Source organism: Coregonus lavaretus, assembly GCF_964263955.1.
Source record: "Coregonus lavaretus genome assembly, chromosome: 14".
Lineage (NCBI taxonomy): Eukaryota > Metazoa > Chordata > Actinopteri > Salmoniformes > Salmonidae > Coregonus > Coregonus lavaretus.
In genome coordinates, this window is record NC_140001.1 from 6,756,547 (window position 1) to 6,778,433 (window position 21,887).

Sequence of the window (21,887 nt, forward strand, 5' to 3'; positions counted from 1 at the left end):
GTCACACGCCCATTACATGCACACACATGCGCGCAAACCCGCACAAACCCGCACACACACACAAACACGCACTCCGATGCTTTCCGACGTGTTTGTCTTCACTCCCTACAACACTCATTAGTTAGCAGCACATTCTCAGACTCTGCAGCAACAAACTCTCCTTCCCACTGCTATAATAACCTCCCATCACACAATGGCAGTTCTCAGAAAATGCATAGAAAACATAGTCCACACAATCCGGCACTGGGTTGAGCTGCTATGGAGAACAATTACAATGTGACAGTGACAAAAGCCTGATGGGAGAGAGTGGCTTGAGTAAGACTTAATTAATAATATATGCCATTTAGCATTTTTTGGTAAGGGTGGAATCAGCAGGAATCGAATCCATGACCATTGACATTGCAAGCGCCATGCTCTACCAACTGAGCCACACATGACCTTTCTGATTTCTCTTTCATACAAATATGAAATAAATATTTATGTTTAGTTGAATAGTTAATTCTGTTGGTATTCAATTAATGTGTCTGTCAGTAGGAAATAAAATACGAAGCCCCTAACCAAACTGTTCTCTATTAAAGGGGTAATCTGAAATTGGTGAATCCATTTTTGGACTTTCAAATTGTTGATATATTGCCATTGATTCTTGAAGAATATAACTTACATTTCTCCAGCCCTATCCCTCAGCTGTTTAAAACAGTGGTGCTGTGACAACTGTGTTGTTATTTGAAGTGCTGATTTCCCCTTTAAGAGATAATTGTAGTTGAGTGGCCTGCAGAGAAGAAGGTGTTGAGCCTGGTGTCTGGTAGAAATTGGAAAATGTTGAAGCTGAAATTCGTCGTGACCGATCTCTAACTATGTCTGTCTGTGTCTGTGTGTGACCTCTCTCTCACTACTAAATAGCATCCATCTGAAAGCCAGTAGGGAACTCCTCCATCAGAATGGGAGTAATACATTGCTTCTCCTGAAAAATATGTATTTCTCCTTCTCTGAACTGGTGCTGGCCCTCTGAAAAAAGCCCCCTGAGAATAACAGAGAGAAGATGTTCAATATTCTCCTGTAAAGTGGTGGTGGTGTTGTGGGTAACACACAATGCTTCTATTTACAGATACAACCTGACATTCAGATACATTCAGTCACTATGACCACGCCCTCATTCCCTACTTCCCACAAATCTAAAACCATTTGATTGGTAGAGGCTTGGGCTAGTGAGAGTTTCCGCCATATTTCTTATTTACATAAAAATTTTAGTCATTTAGCAGACGCTCTTATCCAGAGCGACTTACAGGCGCAATTAGGGTTAAGTGCCTTGCTCAAGGGCACATGGACATATTTTTCACCTAGTCGGCTCGGGGATTAGAACCAGCGACCTTTCGGTTACTGGCACAACGCTCTTACCCACTAAGCTACCTGCTGCCACCCTTATACCAGTCATTTCCTTTCATACAGTGAGGGAAAAAAGTATTTGATCCTCTGCTGGTTTTGTATGTTTGCCCACTGATGGTAGGTTTATTTGAACAGTGAGAGACAGAATAACAACAAAATAATCCAGAAAAATGCATGTCAAAAATGTTATAAATTGATTTACTTTTTAATGAGGGAAATTAGTATCAGAAAGATGTATGGCTCTCAGGTGTATTTTATACAGGTAACGAGCTGAGATTAGGAGCACACTCTTAAAGGGAGTGCTCCTAATCTCAGTTTGTTACCTGTATAAAAGACACTTGGCAATCAATCAGATTCCAAACTCTCCACCATGGCCAAGACCAAAGAGCTCTCCAAGGATGTCAGGGACAAGATTGTAGACCTACACAAGGCTGGAATGGGCTACAAGACCATCGCCAAGCAGCTTGGTGAGAAGGTGACAACAGTTGGTGCGATTATTCGCAAATGGAAGAAACACAAAATAACTGTCAATCTCCCTCGGCCTGGGGCTCCATGCAAGATCTCACCTCGTGGAGTTGCAATGATCATGAGAACGGTAAGGAATCAGCCCAGAACTACACGGGAGGATCTTGTCAATGATCTCAAGGCAGCTGGGACCATAGTCACCAAGAAAACAATTGGTAACACACTACGCTGTGAAGGACTGAAATCCTGCAGCGCCCGCAAGGTCCCCATGCTCAAGAAAGCACATATACAGGCCCGTCTGAAGATTGCCAATGAACATCTGGATGATTCAGAGGAGAACTGGGTGAAAGTGTTGTGGTCAGATGAGACCAAAATCGAGCTCTTTGGCATCAATTCAACTCGCCGTGTTTGGAGGAGGAGGAATGCTGCCTATGACCCCAAGAACACCATCCCCACCGTCAAACATGGAGGTGGAAACATTATGCTTTGGGGGTGTTTTTCTGCTAAGGGGACAGGACAACTTCACCGCATCAAAGGGACGATGGATGGGGCCATGTACCATCAAATCTTGGGTGAGAACCTCCTTCCCTCAGCCAGGGCATTGAAAATGGGTCGTGGATGGGTATTCCAGCATGACGATGACCCAAAACACACGGCCAAGGCAACAAAGGAGTGGCTCAAGAAGAAGCACATTAAGGTCCTGGAGTTGCCTAGCCAGTCTCCAGACCTTAATCCCATAGAAAATCTGTGGAGGGAGCTGAAGGTTTGAGTTGCCAAACGTCAGCCTTGAAACCTTAATGACTTGGAGAAGATCTGCAAAGAGGAGTGGGACAAAGTGTGTAAACCTGGTGGCCAACTACAAGAAACGTCTGACCTCTGTGATTGCCAACAAGGGTTTTTCCACCAAGTACTAAGTCATGTTTTGCAGAGGGGTCAAATACTTATTTCCCTCATTAAAATGCAAATCAATTTATAACATTTTTGACATGCGTTTTTCTGGATTATTTTGTTGTTATTCTGTCTCTCACTGTTCAAATAAACCTACCATTAAAATTATAGACTGATCATGTCTTTGTCAGTGGGCAAACGTACAAAATCAGCAGGGGATCAAATACTTTTCCCCCCCTAACTGTATCAGTGAAGGGAAGTGATAAAGAAGCGGAAGGAAGGAGAGATAATTGGGACATAAACATGGTTCTTTGTTATGGACCCTGGGCTCGTGTGCTCAGGCATTTGGAACACACTCACAGGATTGGTGGGTTTAATTGGTAAGGGTCAGGTGGGAACATTAGGCATGTTACAGAGAGCATGTTGGCTGGATGAGCAGGCTCATTACATTGAGCAGAGGAAGGTTTTCTTGGCTAATGGTGCTGATTAGGGGGAAAGCGTGCTATGGTTGACTGACGATGAGTGTTGTTTATGGTTATGAGGAGATGTACAGTAATTGGTTTGTCGGTTTATCGGTTGGTCTGTGTTCCGCGTTGTGGACAGGTATGACTGTCTGGGTGATAAATAGCATAGTATTGTCCCAAATGGCACCCTATTCCCTTTATAGTGCACTGCAGATGTAGGATCTTAATTTGAGACAGTTTGCTACAGCAGGAAAATAATGCTACAGCAACAGGAAATGTGAAAAACTATGTGGACTATAATTAATGGCAATTTTTGTAGAGGTTTTCTGACATTTCAAAGTGGAAATTACAAACTTCAGAATACTCTTTCAACCTCAAATGCAAGTTTAAAATGTTCTGCATTGCAGTCAAGTTATCCTGCAACAGGGTGATCAAATTAAGATCCTACATCTGTATGTAAGGAATAGGGTGCCATCTGGGACACAGACCATGTCTCTGTGTTACAGAATGATGATCTGGTTATGTTGATTGATAGTGGTTTGGTAAAGATGACTGTCTTATGTTATGGAGAGTACAACTGTACTGTATAGATATATTGGAGATGTAGCCTAGTCCCTAGCTTATGGAGCTGATGCAGGTGATGGAAGAGAAGGATGCTAAGATTGAGGATCAATGAGGTCGAGTTGGTTAGAGCTGAGGCCATGTAGATCTGGACCCGTATTCAAAAAGTGTAGGAGTGATGATCTAGGATCAGGCCCCCCCTGCCCATTTTATCTTATTTATTAGGATCTAAAAGGCTAAACTGATCCTGGATCAGCACTCCCACTCTGAGATGCTTGATACACACAGGCCCAGGTGTAGACACAGTCTACTCGCCATAGAACAGGTGTTGATAGAGACAGTCTACTCACCATAGAACAGGTGTTGATAGAGACAATCTACTCGCCATAGAACAGGTGTTGATAGAGACAATCTACTCGCCATAGAACAGGTGTTGATAGAGACAGTCTACTCGCCATAGAACAGGTGTTGATAGAGACAGTCTACTCGCCATAGAACAGGTGTTGATAGAGACAGTCTACTCGCCATAGAACAGGTGTTGATAGAGACAGTCTACTCACCATAGAACAGGTGTTGATAGAGACAGTCTACTCACCATAGAACAGGTGTTGATAAACACAGTCTACTCACCATATAACAGGTGTTGATAAACACAGTCTACTCACCATAGAACAGGTGTTGATAGAGACAGTCTACTCACCATAGAACAGGTGTTGATAGAGACAGTCTACTCACCATAGAACAGGTGTTGATAAACACAGTCTACTCACCATATAACAGGTGTTGATAAACACAGTCTACTCACCATAGAACAGGTGTTGATAGAGACAGTCTACTCACCATATAACAGGTGTTGATAAACACAGTTTACTCACCATATAACAGGTGTTAATAGAGACAGTCTACTCACCATAGACAATAACAGTAGCTGTGGTACTTCTCCTCTTGGCGACAATGTTCTTGGCCACGCACGTATAGTTGGCCGTGTCCGACAGTCTGGCCTGTTTTATAATCAGGTTGTGGTCAATTGTGATGTAGAAATTACGGTCATCAGCTGGGTCAATGATCTCCTCATTCTTCAACCACTCCACCTGAGATGGACACAATGAGAAAACTGTGTGAGGAAGGAAGGAAGGAGGGAGGTAAGAACCAGGTGAAAGAGAGGACTGGAGGAGGAAGCTAGCTCCATTTATGATGCTAATCACATTTCCTGAATGCCATAGTTTCTGCCGAAGCTCTCATAAATTGAACCTGTCAAAAGGTTTACAGCACGCACCGTAAATGTCAAAATCTATAAAATGTCATGTTTTTTTTAAAAGTCCCTTTCACATTAGGGGAACAGAATTTTCAGACATTGAAAGGGAAATTCTGTGCTATTCTTAGTTTACCGTCACATGCTTTTCCTTATGAGTTCTGTCTGCTCTGACGGAAATCCACATCGTCTCCTAGCTCTCACTGGGAGCAGTGTCTGACCTGATATGCATGGTGTCTCCTTGAGAATGAATCCTATCAACAGTGACAATGCAGCTGTACGGGAAAAGGACAAGGACATGCCAGAAACAACAACAACATACAAGTTCAACAGAATAAAAAAAAGGGACATGCTTTCTGTATGAAGCTGTACGATCAAAATGACGTTCAAAATTATAATCAAATCCGGCCTAGCAGCTATCTGATCAGACTATTGGATGTTCAGAATGAGTTCAGAGTTCATAACCTCCCCATCTACCTCAGAAGTAGGTGTGAGGGAGTAATTATTTTGGGTGTGGAACTCTGTGACGGTGATAACTTATTAACCCTCATTAGAATAGAAGTGTCTACCTTTTAACTGTCTGTCACACATTCAAGGAGTGAAATTAAAGCTGAAAGAGCCAAGTGAAAATTCCAGCAGTGCTTCAACTGAGCAAGAGACACACACACACACACACACACACACACACACACACACACACACACACACACACACACACACACACACACACACACACACACACAGAACCTCATGTAACACAGAAACCAGGCAGGGTAGCGAAGCTGATAATATGAGCAGAGTATGATTCATACCCGTAAATAAATGAGGACAGTGTATAGTAGCACTAACCCATGCTAACAGAGCAATGTTACGGTGCTCCTATTAGGACAGCCTAAATCTCAGCAGTTTATTTCTTTATATTATTTATATTGATGTTTTACTTGTCCTAATATGGACACCGTACACTGCCATGAATCAAAGCTGTGAGAGCTGTGTCAGGCAGGCAGGCAGGCAGGCAGGGGACAGGAGTGGGACAGCGGTGCATTCAATGGCAGAGCAACTGATCCACCGGCTTTGGACTGAGACCCAGGCTTACTGAGACAGAGACTGAGCTCTCTATAATACCCTAAACCACCTTTAGGTCCGATCGTTACCCAACAGTGGAAGAAAGTTGGATTATTAGGAGGAAGAAAGTTGGATTATTAGGAGGAAGAAAGTTGGGTTATTAGGAGGAAGAAAGATGGATTTTAGGAGGAAGAAAGTTGGGTTATTAGGATGAAGAAATATGGGTTATTAGGAGGAAGAAATATCAATCAATCAATCAATCAATTATATTTTATATAGCCCTTCTTACATCAGCTAATATCTCGAAGTGCTGTACAGAAACCCAGCCTAAAACCCCAAACAGCTAGTAATGCAGGTGTAGAAGCACGGTGGCTAGGAAAAACTCCCTAGAAAGGCCAAAACCTAGGAAGAAACCTAGAGAGGAACCAGGCTATGAGGGGTGGCCAGTCCTCTTCTGGCTGTGCCGGGTGGAGATTATAACAGAACCATGCCAAGATGTTCAAAAATGTTCATAAGTGACAAGCATGGTCAAATAATAATCAGGAATAAATCTCAGTTGGCTTTTCATAGCCGATCATTAAGAGTTGAAAACAGCAGGTCTGGGACAGGTAGGGGTTCCATAACCGCAGGCAGAACAGTTGAAACTGGAATAGCAGCAAGGCCAGGCGGACTGGGGACAGCAAGGAGTCACCACGGCCGGTAGTCCCGACGTATGGTCCTAGGGCTCAGGTCTCTCAGTTGGCTTTTCATAGCCGATCATTAAGAGTTGAAAACAGCGGGTCTGGGACAGGTAGGGGTTTCGTAACCGCAGGCAGAACAGTTGAAACTGGAATAGCAGTTAAATATGGGTTATTAGGAGGAAGAAATATGGGTTATTAGGAGGAAGAAATATGGGTTATTAGGAGGAAGAAAGATGGGTTATTAGGAGGAAGAAAGATGGGTTATTAGGAGGAAGAAATATGGGTTATTAGGAGGAAGAAAGACGGGTTATTAGGAGGAAGAAATATGGGTTATTAGGAGGAAGAAAGATGGGTTATTAGGAGGAAGAAAGATGGGTTTTAGGAGGAAGAAAGTTGGGTTATTAGGATGAAGAAATATGGGTTATTAGGATGAAGAAATATGGGTTATTAGGAGGAAGAAATATGGGTTATTAGGAGGAAGAAAGATGGGTTATTAGGAGGAAGAAATATGGGTTATTAGGAGGAAGAAATATGGGTTATTAATTTTATTTTCATCTGCACCACTAAATCCCTTCTTTTCTTCCTACTATATGGAGTGTCTAGTTCAGGCAGGCAAAGCCAGAAAGCCATTTCAGTCAATATCAGTCTCATTTATGAATAGTCATAATCTGATATGTACACATATTTGTATAATCATCACAGCACGTCATTTAAATATCTGACTAATCATTTGATTACGCCGTAGGATTTTAACAAGCAAAATATGAAAGTCATTATAATCATCTCGGGGGTTGTTTTCCAGTTTGAAACAGCTAGTTTTGGCATTTCTACCGCAGACACAAATATCAACAAACGCCATACTGCAGGTGTGCATTTCACCCGCTTCTTCTTCAGTGCTCCAGGCTACTCCCCACTGTGCAAAATCTGCAAAACCCTGAGACCAAGCCGGCATCGGTTTGGAAAGTGCTCGTGTGAAGACCAAGGGGAGGCAGAAAAGAGCCGAAAACCCAGTGGGGATACCATTTTGGAGATTAGTAATGAAAGCAGAGGGAGAGAGAGTGAGAGTGTGTTTATAGAATGGTTAATGCATTTTAGCATGCTGAAGACAAAGTTAAAGTCTTGCAATATAAGTAGGGCCAGTTGTTTTGGTAGTTTTTATTTAATAATTTCCAGCATTGACCATTTGGTTTGCTGTAGGTCGTTGGTTCGAAAACCTGAGCCGTGAAAAAGGTGAAAAATCTGTCTGTGCCCTTGATCAAGGCACTTAACCCTAATTTTCTCCAGGGGCTGACCCTTAAAACAACACATTTCACCTTGAGCAAAGTGAGGTGTAGAATCACTGATCTACAAATAGTTTTCCCTGTCAAATAATCGGCTTTGTGCAATTAAGATTCACAGAGCTACGCCTCCCCTGGATTAGGCGATCCCCCCCCAGCAAACACGCACAACCAGACATTGATTGATTGATTGATTGATTGATTGGAAACAGCTTGTGTCAGTTAAATAACATTTCCTAGTGTTTCTACTTGTAGTAAACCTAGTGGATATTGCTGGAAATACCAGTCAAAGAAAAGCCACAAAAAACAACCAAAACAGCTCCCCCTTATTATAATACACTGATACAAAACCCAACATCCTCTGCAGTATTTGTCTAGAGAATGTCACAATACCCCTACTGAATGGTCAAACAAACAAACCTCCCATAATTCAACACCATCGGTAACTCCCTGGTACCAAATGATACAAACCTACGATTGTGTCAACGAATCTCACAGAAATGAATTGTAATTAATATGCACATTATTAGATAATTGCCATTTTAACAAGTCATTTCAGAGTCACTACCTGCTAAATAACGGACTGTTAAGTAAGAGGTTATCAAAAGCTGTTTTACAACAGCAGTGGACAATTAAGCAACGTTACTGTTCTCCGGTGAGATTCCAAAAAACATAAAGATCATCTTTAGCACTGAGATAATTGTTCCTCAATTCCATACCAATGGACTTAGTGATTCCTTACCAATAGACTTAGTGATTCCTTACCAATGGACTTAGTGATTCCTTACCAATGGACTTAGTGATTCCTCACCAATGGACTTAGTGATTCCTCACCAATGGACTTAGTGATTCCTTACCAATAGACTTAGTGATTCCTTACCAATAGACTTTGTGATTCCTTACCAATAGACTTTGTGATTCCTTACCAATAGACTTTGTGATTCCTTACCAATAGACTTAGTGATTCCTCACCAATGGACTTAGTGATTCCTTACCAATGGACTTAGTGATTCCTTACCAATGGACTAAGTGATTCCTTAGCAATGGACTTAGTGATTCCTTACCAATGGACTAAGTGATTCCTTACCAATGGACTTAGTGATTCCTTACCAATGGACTAAGTGATTCCTTAGCAATGGACTTAGTGATTCCTTACCAATGGACTAAGTGATTCCTCACCAATGGACTTAGTGATTCCTTACCAATGGACTTAGTGATTCCTTACCAATGGACTAAGTGATTCCTTACCAATGGACTAGGTGATTCCTTACCAACAGACTAAGTGATTCCTTACCAATGGACTAAGTGATTCCTTACCAACAGACTAAGTGATTCCTTACCAACAGACTAAGTGATTCCTTACCAATGGACTTAGTGCTAAAGATTATCTTTGTTTTTGGGGGAAACTCACCCCTGATCAGTTCAGTTGTAAATTGTAGTCCTATCAATTCTAATAATCCCAGTATTATCATGAATTAAAACATTAATCAAAACATACAGTATAGAAATACATTTTTTTAAGCTGGTTTATTGATGTGGGCTATGCTGAGCTGAGACAAAGGAACCTCATGTTGCGAAGGGAGGGATGGTTACGGTGTGAGTGTGTGTGTGTGTGTGCGTGTCTGTGTGGGTGTGTGTGTGCGTGCGTGTGCGTGTGTGTGTCTAGTCGTTAGTCACAGCTGGGGGATGGAGGGTGGTTTATTGGATCAGACCAGCCCCCCACTGAGACACAGAGTCTGTTATTCTAACCCCCTCTCTCCAGGAAGCCCTGTCTTTCTCCAAGACACACACCGCTAAACACACCTCGAATGGCCATGTGCCCTTGGCCTGGTCCAGCCTGGACCATGGAACGCCATTCTGTAATCTGTATATAGCATTAGGCTATGACAGTACAGTAAAACAAATCAATTCGGTTAGAGTAGAAGACATGACACCACAAAGCCTAGGAGGTCACGGGGCAGAGTAATGTAATATTATGAAATATGCATTACGCTTTCATTCATATATTACATATCATTGGAAGAGAATAGCACCTGACATTTCGAGATAGAACCCTTCAATGAAGCATAGAATCAATCATTCACCCCACCAGCCTGTCTGTGGATTTAACAGCTGTCCATTAACAATCTACTTGACTGTTAAACAACAGTCGAGGTGGTTACTCTTTCAATCATTGGACCGTTAATATTATGATTATTGTGCGTTACCCGTGATTAGCTAAATTAGATAATGATAATCAAATCCATAGGCTACGTTAACGTCTCCAGCTGAATTATAATAATAATAATATTAATAATATTAATAATAATAACACATGTCCCCAACTCATTCCATGTCAACCCCCTGAAACCCACACCCCACTGTGCCTTGATTGGTCACACACCACTGGCAGGGACCCTGCAATCTGCCGTGAAATTCACTGTCCATGCTGTTGTGAGACAGAGCATTGCTTGCCACTGATAAACACGCACACACACATAAGCACATACACAAGATACACTACCATCCTCCACCTCTACCACCCTCCACCTCTACCATCCTCCACCTCTACCATCCTCCATCTCTACCACCCTCCACCTCTACCATCCTCCATCTCTACCACCCTCCACCTCTTCAAACCCTCCACCTCTACCATCCTCCACCTCTACCACCCTCCACCTCTACCACCCTCCACCTCTTCAAACCCTCCACCTCTACCATCCTCCACCTCTACCATCCTCCATCTCTACCACCCTCCACCTCTTCAAACCCTCCACCTCTACCATCCTCCACCTCTACCATCCTCCATCTCTACCACCCTCCACCTCTACCATCCTCCACCTCTACCACCCTCCACCTCTACCATCCTCCACCTCTACCACCCTCCACCTCTACCATCCTCCACCTCTACCATCCTCCACCTCTACCATCCTCCACCTCTATCACCCTCCACCTCTACCATCCTCCACCTCTACCATCCTCCACCTCTACCATCCTCCACCTCTATCACCCTCCACCTCTACCATCCTCCACCTCTACCACCCTACACCTCTACCATCCTCCACCTCTACCACCCTCCACCCTCCACCTCTTCAAACCCTCCACCTCTATCATCCTCCACCTCTACCACCCTTTCAAACTCATCCCTAACACAGATGGACACAAAAGCATAGACACTCTACTACCCCCCCCCCCCACAACTCCTTTCACACAAGACCTCTACTCCTCCCCCCAGACAGATGTGGTCGTGGTGCTCATTATTGACTGATTGGCATCGGGAGAGTCATTAACATAATTGGCACATTTGTTGTCATTAACAGGGGGGAAATGGCCACATGTCAGCCCAGGCTTCAAGAGCGCGAGCTGGTCTGTCAGCAGGAACAGTGGAGAAAGAAAAAGGGGAGATCAAAGAGAGAGACAGCGGTGTAATAAAATAGATAATATACGCCGTGGTTCTATGTCTCCTGCCTATGGCTGCGTCCCTATTCCATACATAGTGTACTACTTTTGATCAGAGTCCTGTGGGCTCTGCTCAAATGTAGTGCACTATATAGGTAACAGGGTGCCATTTGGGATGCAAGCCTCCCCTGACACTGAAATGCAATTGGCTACAGGAAATAAACACAGGGAGGTTGAGAGACCCACAGGACCAGTGACACAAGACTCATTCAGCTTCCACATCTCTCATCTTCCCCATTCATCTAAGGAGAATACTAATCAAGCCATTCATTAGGCCAAGTAACAAAGGCAATTACGGGGCTAATCATTACGTTCAAAGTCAATCAAGGAAAGTTAATATACATTTAATCTGGAGGCCCGCAAATATGTGTGTGTGTGTAAATATGTGTGTGTGTGTGTGTGTGTGTGTGTGTGTGTGTGTGAGAGAGAGAGAGAGAGAGAGTGTGAGCGTGAGTGTGTGTGTGTGTGTGTGTGTGTGTGTAAATATGTGTGTGTGTGTGTGTGTGTGTGTGTGTGTGTGTGTGTGTGTGTGTGTGTGTGTGTGTAAACATGTGTATGTGTGCGTGTGTAAGTGTGTGTGTGTGTGTGTGTGTGTGTGTGTGTGTGTGAGAGAGAGTGTGAGTGAGTGTGTGTTAGGGAAATAAGAGTAGGAAGGAGAAGAATGACTTACTGCTACGGTTCCAAACGGTAACACTCTAAACATGTAGTTTGTTTCCTTAAGTTCACTTCCTCCTTAGCATTATAAATATAATTTGTGCTCCCACCTAAATTGATCAAAGACTTTGTCTGAGATGAGAGATGTCTCTTATTCCCACAGACACAGTATTTTTAACAGCTTTGAGGACTCTCATCCACACCAATTTTCTTGCTGTCAGTTGTAATTCTGACAGGCTCCGTTATAAATGCCAATTATTGCTTTATAATGTTTTTAGTTGTTACAATCTCAAAAGGAAAATAGTCTCTCTCATATTCAAAGTCATACTGGGCAAACTCCATGTGTCCTCCTTCTGGACAAGGGAGGGCTACATCTGTTCAGGAGTTAAACCATGTTTCAGAAAGGAGCAAAATGATGAGATGAATATTTGACCAAACAGAATGATCCTTCTATGTTGACATCAAAGACCTGAAGCTCGTTGTTAAATAAAGACGTCTACTTGGCTACACAGTGGGAGTGTATTCTGGAGACTTCCCTGTACTCAACATGCAGCCGCTATAGTCAACGATGTGACTGTAATCAATGCTGTGACTATAATCAAAGATGTGACTATCATCAATGCTGTGACTATAATCAAAGATGTGACTATCATCAACACTGTGACTATAATCAACGCTGTGACTATAATCAAAGCTGTGACTATCATCAACGCTGTGACTATAATCAGCGCTGTGACAATAATCAACGCTGTGACAATAATCAACGCTGTGACTATAATTAACACGGTGACTATAATCAAAGTTGTGACTATAATCAACGCTGTTACTATAATCAACGCTGTGACTATAATCAACGAAGTGACAATAATCAACGCTGTGACTATAATCAACGCTGTGACTATAATCAACGCTGTTACTATAATCAACACTGTGACTATAATTAACGATGTGACAATAATCAACGCTGTGACTATAATCAACACTGTGACTATAATCACCACTGTGACTATAATCAAAGCTGTGGCAATAATCAATGCTGTGACTATCATCAACACTGTGACTATAATCAATGTTGTGACTATAATCAACGACGTGACAATAATCAATGCTGTGACTATAATCAACGTTGTGACTATAATCAATGCTGTGACTATATAATCAAAGCTGTGACAATAATCAACGCTGTGACTATAATCAACACTGTGACTATAATCAACACTGTGACAGTAATCAACGCTGTGACTATAATCAACTATGTGACTACAATCAACGCAGTGACTTTAATCAAAGCTGTGACAATAATCAACACTGTGACTATTATCAATGTTGTGACTATAACCAATGCTGTGACTATCGTCAACGTTGTGACTATAATCAATGTTGTGACTATAATCAATGCTGTGACTATAATCAACACTGACTATAATCAACACTGTGACAATAATCAACACTTTGACTATAATCAACACTGTGACTATAATCAATGATGTGACTATAATCAATGATGTGACTATAATCAACGCTGTGATTATAATCAAAGCTGTGACAATAATCAACGCTGTGACTATAATCAACGTTGTGACTATAATCAACGCTGTGACTATAATCAACGCTTTGACTATAATCAACGCTGTGACTATAATCAACACTGTGACTATAATCAACACTGACTATAATCAACACTGTGACAATAATCAACGATTTGACTATAATCAACACTGTGACTATAATCAATGATGTGACTATAATCAATGATGTGACTATAATCAACGCTGTGACTATCGTCAACGCTGTGACTATAATCAATGTTGTGACTATAATCAACACTGTGACTATAATCAGCGATGTGACTATCGTAAACACTGTGACTATAATCAATGCTGTGACTATAATCAGCGATGTGACTATAATCAACGCTGTGACTATAATCAGCGCTGTGACTATAATCAACGCTGTGACAATAATCAACGTTGTGACTATAATCAACACTGTGACTATAATCAGCGATGTGACTATCGTAAACACTGTGACTATAATCAACGCTGTGAGTATAATCAACACTGTGACTATAATCAGCGTTGTGACTATAATCAACACTGAGTTATAATAAATGCTGTGACTATCGCCAACGCTGTGACTATAATCAACGCTGTGAGTATAATCAACACTGTGACTATAATCAACGCTGTGACTGTAGTGGTGATTTGAGACAAAGTGGGAAACACATACACATTCACATGCAAGATAAATACACACACACACACACACACACAGGAGTTTTGGGGCAATGCTTAATTAATTGATGTGTGTGTGTGTTGGGACTCCATGTGTGCATTGTCCCATACTGGGGATGTGATTACACTAACCAGGGGCCTGCTGCTCGGGGGCTTCCCTGCCCAGTGCCCACTCTACTAACCAAGGTTGGCCAGACTGGCAGGGTCATCGTTGTCACGATCGTCGTATTGAATAGACCAAGGCGCAGCGTGATGAACGAACATGGTTAACTTTATTATCTTTAGTGATAATAGAAACAACAATCAACAAAACAACAAACGACTCGTGAAGTCCACGGTAACAATAACCAACACGGAACAAGAACCCACCAACACAAAGGGAAAACAGACAGTTTAAATATGGCTCCCAATCAGAGACAACCAACGACAGCTGACACTCGTTGCCTCTGATTGGGAGTCACTCTGGCCAACATAGAAATATACACAACAGAAAGAACACACCCTGGCTCAACATATAGAGTCCCAGAGCCAGGGTGTGACAGTACCCCCCCCTAAAGGCGCGGACTGCGACCGCGCCTCAACTTGAACAAAACAGGGGAGGGCTGGGTGGGCATTCCTCCTCGGCGGCGGTTCTGGCTCCGGCCTTGCCCACCACCCTCCAATAAACCCCCCATAGCGCCCCTGGTCCAGTCTGGCCCCGCTGGCTGGAGCTGAACTGGACGCAGCAGGAGCGGTTAGCTTCAGCTCCGTAGTGGAGCAGTTGACCTTACCAGGCACCGGTGACCCAGGCACGGGTTGTGCTGGACTGACGACGCGCACCCCTGGCTTGGTGCGTGGAGTAGGAACGGGCCGAACCAGGCTGACGACTCGCACCTCTGGCTTGGTGCGTGGAGTAGGAACGGGCCGGACCAGGCTGACGACTCGCACCCCTGGCTTGGTGCGTGGAGTAGGAACGGGCCGAACCAGGCTGACGACTCGCACCCCTGGCTTGGTGCGTGGAGTAGGAACAGGCCGGACCAGGCTGACGACTCGCACCCCTGGCTTGGTGCGAGTGGCAGGAACAGGCCGGGCCGGGCTGGCGACGCGCACCGTAGACTTGGTGCGAGTGGCAGGAACAGGCCGGGCCGGGCTGACGATGCGCACCCCTGGCTTGGTGCGTGGAGTAGGAACAGGCCGGACCGGGCTGGCGACGCACACCGTAGGCTTGGTGCGTGGAGCAGGGACAGGCCGGACCGGGCTGGCGACGCACACCGTAGGCTTGGTGCGAGGAGCAGGGACAGGCCGGACCGGGCTGGCGACGCACACCGTAGGCTTGGTGCGAGGAGCAGGGACAGGCCGGACCGGGCTGGCGACGCACACCGTAGGCTTGGTGCGTGGAGCAGGGACAGGCCGGACCGGGCTGGCGACGCACACCGTAGGCTTGGTGCGAGGAGCAGGGACAGGCCGGACCGGGCTGGCGACGCACACCGTAGGCTTGGTGCATGGAGCAGGGACAGGCCGGACTGGGCTGGCGACGCACACCGTAGGCTTGGTGTGAGGAGCAGGGACAGGCCGGACCGGGCTGGCGACGCACACAGTAGGCTTGGTGCATGGAGCAGGGACAGGCCGGACCGGGCTGGCGACGCACACCGTAGGCTTGGTGCGAGGAGCAGGGACAGGCCGGACCGGGCTGGCGACGCACACCGTAGGCTTGGTGCGTGGAGCAGGGACAGGCCGGACTGGGCTGGCGACGCACACCGTAGGCTTGGTGCGTGGACCAGGGACAGGCCGGACTGGGCTGGCGACGCACACCGTAGGCTTGGTGCGTGGAGCAGGGACAGGCCGGACCGGGCTGGCGACGCACACCGTCCATTTGGTGCGAGGGGCCGTAACAGGCCGGACCGTACTGGGGACACACACCACTGGCTCTACTTTGACCAGTGGCCCCCGTAACCTGGTGGCCTTCTGAATACGCCCCTTTTCTGCCTCCGTCAGCCCCGTCGTCCATGCCCTGTGCCCCCCCCTAAAAATTATTTGGGGTTGCCTCTCGACCGTCCGACGACGACCCTGATCACGCCGTTGCTCCTCTCTCCGTCGCCTCTCTACAGTCTCACTCCATGCCCGGCGATCCATTCCGGCCAGGATTTCCTCCCAGGTCCAGGACCCCTGCCCGTCCAAAATCTGCTCCCACGTCCAGGCTGCCTGTTCCTGGACACGCTGCTTGGTCCTGGTATGGTGGGTTCTTCTGTCACGATCGTCGTATTGAATAGACCAAGGCGCAGCGTGATGAACGAACATGGTTACCTTTATTATCTTTAGTGATAATAGAAACAACAATCAACAAAACAACAAACGACTCGTGAAGTCCACGGTAACAATGACCAACACGGAACAAGAACCCACCAACACAAAGGGAAAACAGACAGTTTAAATATGGCTCCCAATCAGAGACAACCAACGACAGCTGACACTCGTTGCCTCTGATTGGGAGTCACTCTGGCCAACATAGAAATAAACACAACAGAAAGAACACACCCTGGCTCAACATATAGAGTCCCAGAGCCAGGGTGTGACAATCGTGCCATCAATGTGCCACCCTGCATGCCAGCCTGAGTCTCACACCACAAAGAACCTATACTGTAGGTGATCAACACAGACAGAAAACCATTCCAATAAAGTCTTATTCATCTAACTGGCCCAAAGCATTATCATCTTATTCATCTAACTGGCCCAAAGCATTATCCTCTTATTCATCTAACTGGCCCAAAGCATTATCCTCTTATTCATCTAACTGGCCCAAAGCATTATCCTCTTATTCATCTAACTGGCCCAAAGCATTATTCTATTATTCATCTAACTGGCCCAAAGCATTATCCTCTTATTGCTTTCTAAGATTGAATCGTACTACAACGGCTCTGACGCTCGTCGGATGTGGCAGGGCTTGAAAACTATTACAGACTACAAAGGGAAGCACAGCCGCGAGCTTCCCAGTGACACAAGCCTACCAGACGAGCTAAACCACTTCTATGCTCGCTTCGAGGCAAGCAACACTGAAGCATGCATGAGAGCACCAGCTGTTCCGGATGACTATGTGATCACGCTCTCCGTAGCCGATGTGAGTAAGACTTTTAAGCAGGTCAACATTCACGTTCAAGGCCGCAGGGCCAGACGGATTACCAGGACGTGTACTCCGAGCATGTGCTGACCAACTGGCAAGTGTCTTCACTGACATTTTCAACATGTCCCTGACAGAGTCTGTAATACCAACATGTTTCAAGCAGACCACCATAGTCCCTGTGCCCAAGGACACTAAGATAACCTGCCTAAATGACTACCGACCCGTAGCACTGACGTCTGTAGCCATGAAGTGCTTTGAAAGGCTGGTCATGGCTCACATCAACACCATTATCCCAGAAACCCTAGACCCACTCCAATTTGCATACCGCCCCAACAGATCCACAGATGATGCAATCTCTATTGCACTCCACACTGCCCTTTCCCACCTGGAAAGAGGAACACCTACGTGAGAATGCTATTCATTGACTACAGCTCAGCATTCAACACCATAGTGCCCTCAAAGCTCATCACTAAGCTAAGGATCCTGGGACTAAACACCTCCCTCTGCAACTGGATCCTGGACTTCCTGACGGGCCGCCCCCAGGTGGTAAGGGTAGGTAACAACACATCTGCCACACTGATCCTCAACACGGGGGCCCCTCAGGGGTGCGTGCTCAGTCCCCTCCTGTACTCCCTGTTCACCCATGACTGCATGGCCAGGCACGACTCCAACACCATCATTAAGTTTGCCGGCCGACGACACAACAGTGGTAGGCCTGATCACCGACAACTATGAGACAGCCTATAGGGAGGAGGTCAGAGAACTGGCCGTGTGGTGCCAGGATAACAACCTCTCCCTCAACGTGACCAAGACAAAGGAGATGATTGTGGACTACAGGAAAAAAAAGAGGACTGAGCACGCCCCCATTCTCATCGACGGGGCTGTAGTGGAACAGGTTGAGAGCTTCAAGTTCCTTGGTGTCCACATCACCAACGAACTATCATGGTCTAAACACACCAACAGTCGTGAAGAGGGCACGACAACGCCTATTACCCCTCAGGAGACTGAAAAGATTCGGCATGGGTCCTCAGATCCTCAAAAAATTCTACAGCTGCACCATCGAGAGCATCCTGACTGGTTGCATCACCGCCTGGTATGGCAACTGCTTGGCCTCCGACCGCAAGGCACTACAGAGGGTAGTGCGTATGGCCCAGTACATCACTGGGGCCAAGCTTCCTGCCATCCAAGACCTCTATACCAGGCGGTGTCAGAGGAAGGCCCTCAAAATTGTCAAAGACTCCAGCCACCGTAGTCATAGACTGTTCTCTCTGCTACCGCACGGCAAGCGGTACCGGAGTGCCAAGTCTAGGTCCAAAATACTTCTCAACAGCTTCTACCCCCAAGCCATAAGACTCCTGAACAGCTAATCATGGCTACCCGGACTATTTGCACTGCCCCCCCACCCCATCTTTTTATGCTGCTGCTACTCTGTTAATTATTTATGCATAGTCACTTTAACTCTACCCACATGTACATATTACTTCAACTACCTCAACTAGCCGGTGCCCCGCACATTGACTCTGCACCGGTACCCCCCTGTATATATAGCCTCCCTACTGTTTATTTTACTTCTGCTCTTTTTTTTTCTCAACACTTTTTTGTTGTTGTTTTATTTTACTTTTTTATTAAAAATAAATGCACTGTTGGTTAAGGGCTGTAAGTAAGCATTTCACTGTAATGTCTGCACCTGTTGTATTCGGCGCATGTGGCCAATAAAATTTGATTTGATTTTGATTTATTCATTGTGGCAATGATACAGATGTGCAATCTTAATTTGACCAGTATTGTCGGAGCAAAATAATCCTACATACGGATTTGAATGTTTAGTCCATAATGTTGTTTGAGCCGTGGTTTGGCTATTAGCTGGCCAAAATTAGGCTACATGAAAAGTGTAATACTGTTAATATAACTGTCTCTCCAGAGGAGACTAACAGAGGTACAGTTCACTATGAGGGGATCCATTAGGCTCGCCCCGCCATGTCATCACTGGACCCAGGCCTGGAGGGAGGGAGTGAGGAAGAGAGGGAGAACATCCAAACACACTGAAGTGTTGGGATGATTGACAGGTGGAGACATTCATGGCCGGCCCTCTGGTTAGGGGTCGCCGAGGGAATGAGGCGTATGTTTTTTCTCTCGGTGTGCTCATTGGCCCTTCGAGGTTTTCCATATTGAACACTGGCTTCCTGCTGAACTCCACAAGTACTTTAACATCCAACAGTATTTTCCTCCAGTCCTGCACCATGCTGCTGCAACAGCCTGCCGAGGGAGGCAGTGAGAGAGCGAGAGAGATAGAGAGAGAGAGAGAGAGAGAGAGAGAGAGAGAGAGAGAGAGAGAGAGAGAGAGAGAGAGAGAGAGAGAGAGAGAGAGAGAGAGAGAGAGAGAGAGAGAGAGAGAGAGAGAGAGAGAGAGAGAGAGAGAGAGAGAGAGAGAGAGAGAGAGAGAGCAGTTCTGTGTTCACAGAGACCTAACAGGACCAAAATGGTCACTTACACTTCAGCCTTTCGGTCAGGGGGAAGGCATTCGACTGAGGCTGACAACGGCATGCAGCTATAACCACACAATTATATTTTAAGTACTGCAGATAAAACTAAATTTTGCCTAACGTATTAGGTGGAAACTACTCTTTGAAATTATATAAAAATAGGTGTCTATATTGCAGCTGACTTGCTACGAAAGAGGGGGCTGTTGACACACGATTAGCATTAAAGCGTGTTAAGCTTTGAACTAATTGGGCTGACGGTAATCCTATTTAACTGACTCTAGAAAACTAAACTGTTATTAAAAAACTCCACAAATCTGTTTTTCATGGCTCAGTCAGCACAATACGACACTCATGTTGCATGTTTGGCAGTTTAGGAAGTCATACTAATAATATACAGTGTCATGCAAAAGTATTCATCCCCCTTGGCATTTTTCCTATTTTGTTGCATTACAACCTGTAATTTATTTGGATGTCATGTAATGGACATACACAAATAGTCCAAATTGGTGAAGTGAAATGAAAAAAATTACTTGTTTAAAAGAATTCTAAAAAATAAAAAACGGAAAAGTGGTGCGTGCATATGTATTCACCCACTTTGCTTCGAAGCCCCTAAATAAGATCTGGTACAACCAATTACCTTCAGAAATCACATAATTAGTTAAATAAAGTCCAACTGTGCGCAATCTAAGTGTCACATGATCTGTCACATGATCTCAGTATATATACACCAGTTCTGAAAGGCCAGAAAAAAGCCATTGCTTAAAGAAAAAAATAAGAAAAAACGTTTGGTGTTCGCCCAAAGGCATGTGGGAGACTCCCCAAACATATGGAAGAAGGTACTCTGGTCAGATGAGACTAAAATTGAGCTTTTTGGACATCAAGGAAAACGCTATGTCTGGCGCAAACCCAACACGTCTCATCACACCGAGAACACCATCCCCACAGTGAAGCATGGTGGTGGCAGCATCATGCTGTGGGGATGTTTTTCATTGGCATGGACTGGGAAACTGGTCAGAATTGAAGGAATGATGGATGACGCTAAATTCAGGGAAAATCTTGAGGGAAACCTGTTTCAGTCTTCCAGAGATTTGAGACTGGGACGGAGGTTCACCTTCCAGCAGGACAATGACCCTAAGCATACTGCTAAAACAACACTTGAGTGGTTTAAGGGGAAACATTGAAATGTCTTGGAATGGCCTAGTCAAAGCCCAGACCTCAATCCAATTGCAAATTGGTGGTATGACTTAAAGATTGGTGTACACCAGCGGAAACCATCCAACTTGAAGGAGCTGGAGCAGTTTTGCCTTGAAGAATGGGCAAAAATCCCAGTGGCTAGATGTGCCAAGCTTATAGAGACATACCCCAAGAGACTTGCAGCTGTAATTTCTGCAAAAGGTGACTCTACAAAGTATTGACTTTTGGGGGGAGGGGGGGGGAGGGGGGGGGTTGGGGGGGTTAATAGTTATGCATGCTCAAGATTTCTGTGTTTTTGTCTTATTTCTTGTTTGTTTCACATTACAAATATGTTGCATCTTCAAAGTGGTAGGCATGTTGTGTAAATTATATGATACAACAATCCATTTTAATTCCAGGTTGTAAGGCAACAAAATAGGAAAAATGCCAAGGGGAGTGAATACTTTTTCAATGCCATTTAGCAGACCCTCTCATTTTTTTTTTTTTTACATCTTAGTCATTTAGCAGACGCTCTTATCCAGAGCCACTTACAGTTAGTGAGTGCATTCATTTTTTTTTTTTTCATACTCTCATCCAAAGTGACTCAAATTAAACCTGACAGTAGGCACTTTAACCTCATAGTCATTGTATAATTTCAAATCCAAAGTGCTGGAGTACAAAGTCAAAACAACAAAAAATGTGTCACTGTCCCAATACTTTTGGAGCTTACTGTATTTTATATGTGACCTCAGCGGGAATCGAACCAATGACCC

At 44.8% G+C, this 21,887-nt stretch overlaps 1 protein-coding gene across 1 annotated transcript in view; it reads right to left on the minus strand.

The window, feature by feature from the left end:
- Window positions 1-21,887, minus strand: part of unc5ca (unc-5 netrin receptor Ca) — a 157,967-nt gene that overhangs the window by 94,143 nt on the left and 41,937 nt on the right. The window contains exon 3 of the mRNA XM_084177519.1: window positions 4,672-4,852. Within this exon, the coding sequence (XP_084033645.1) occupies window positions 4,672-4,852 (181 nt within the window). The remainder of the gene's footprint in view (window positions 1-4,671; window positions 4,853-21,887) is intronic.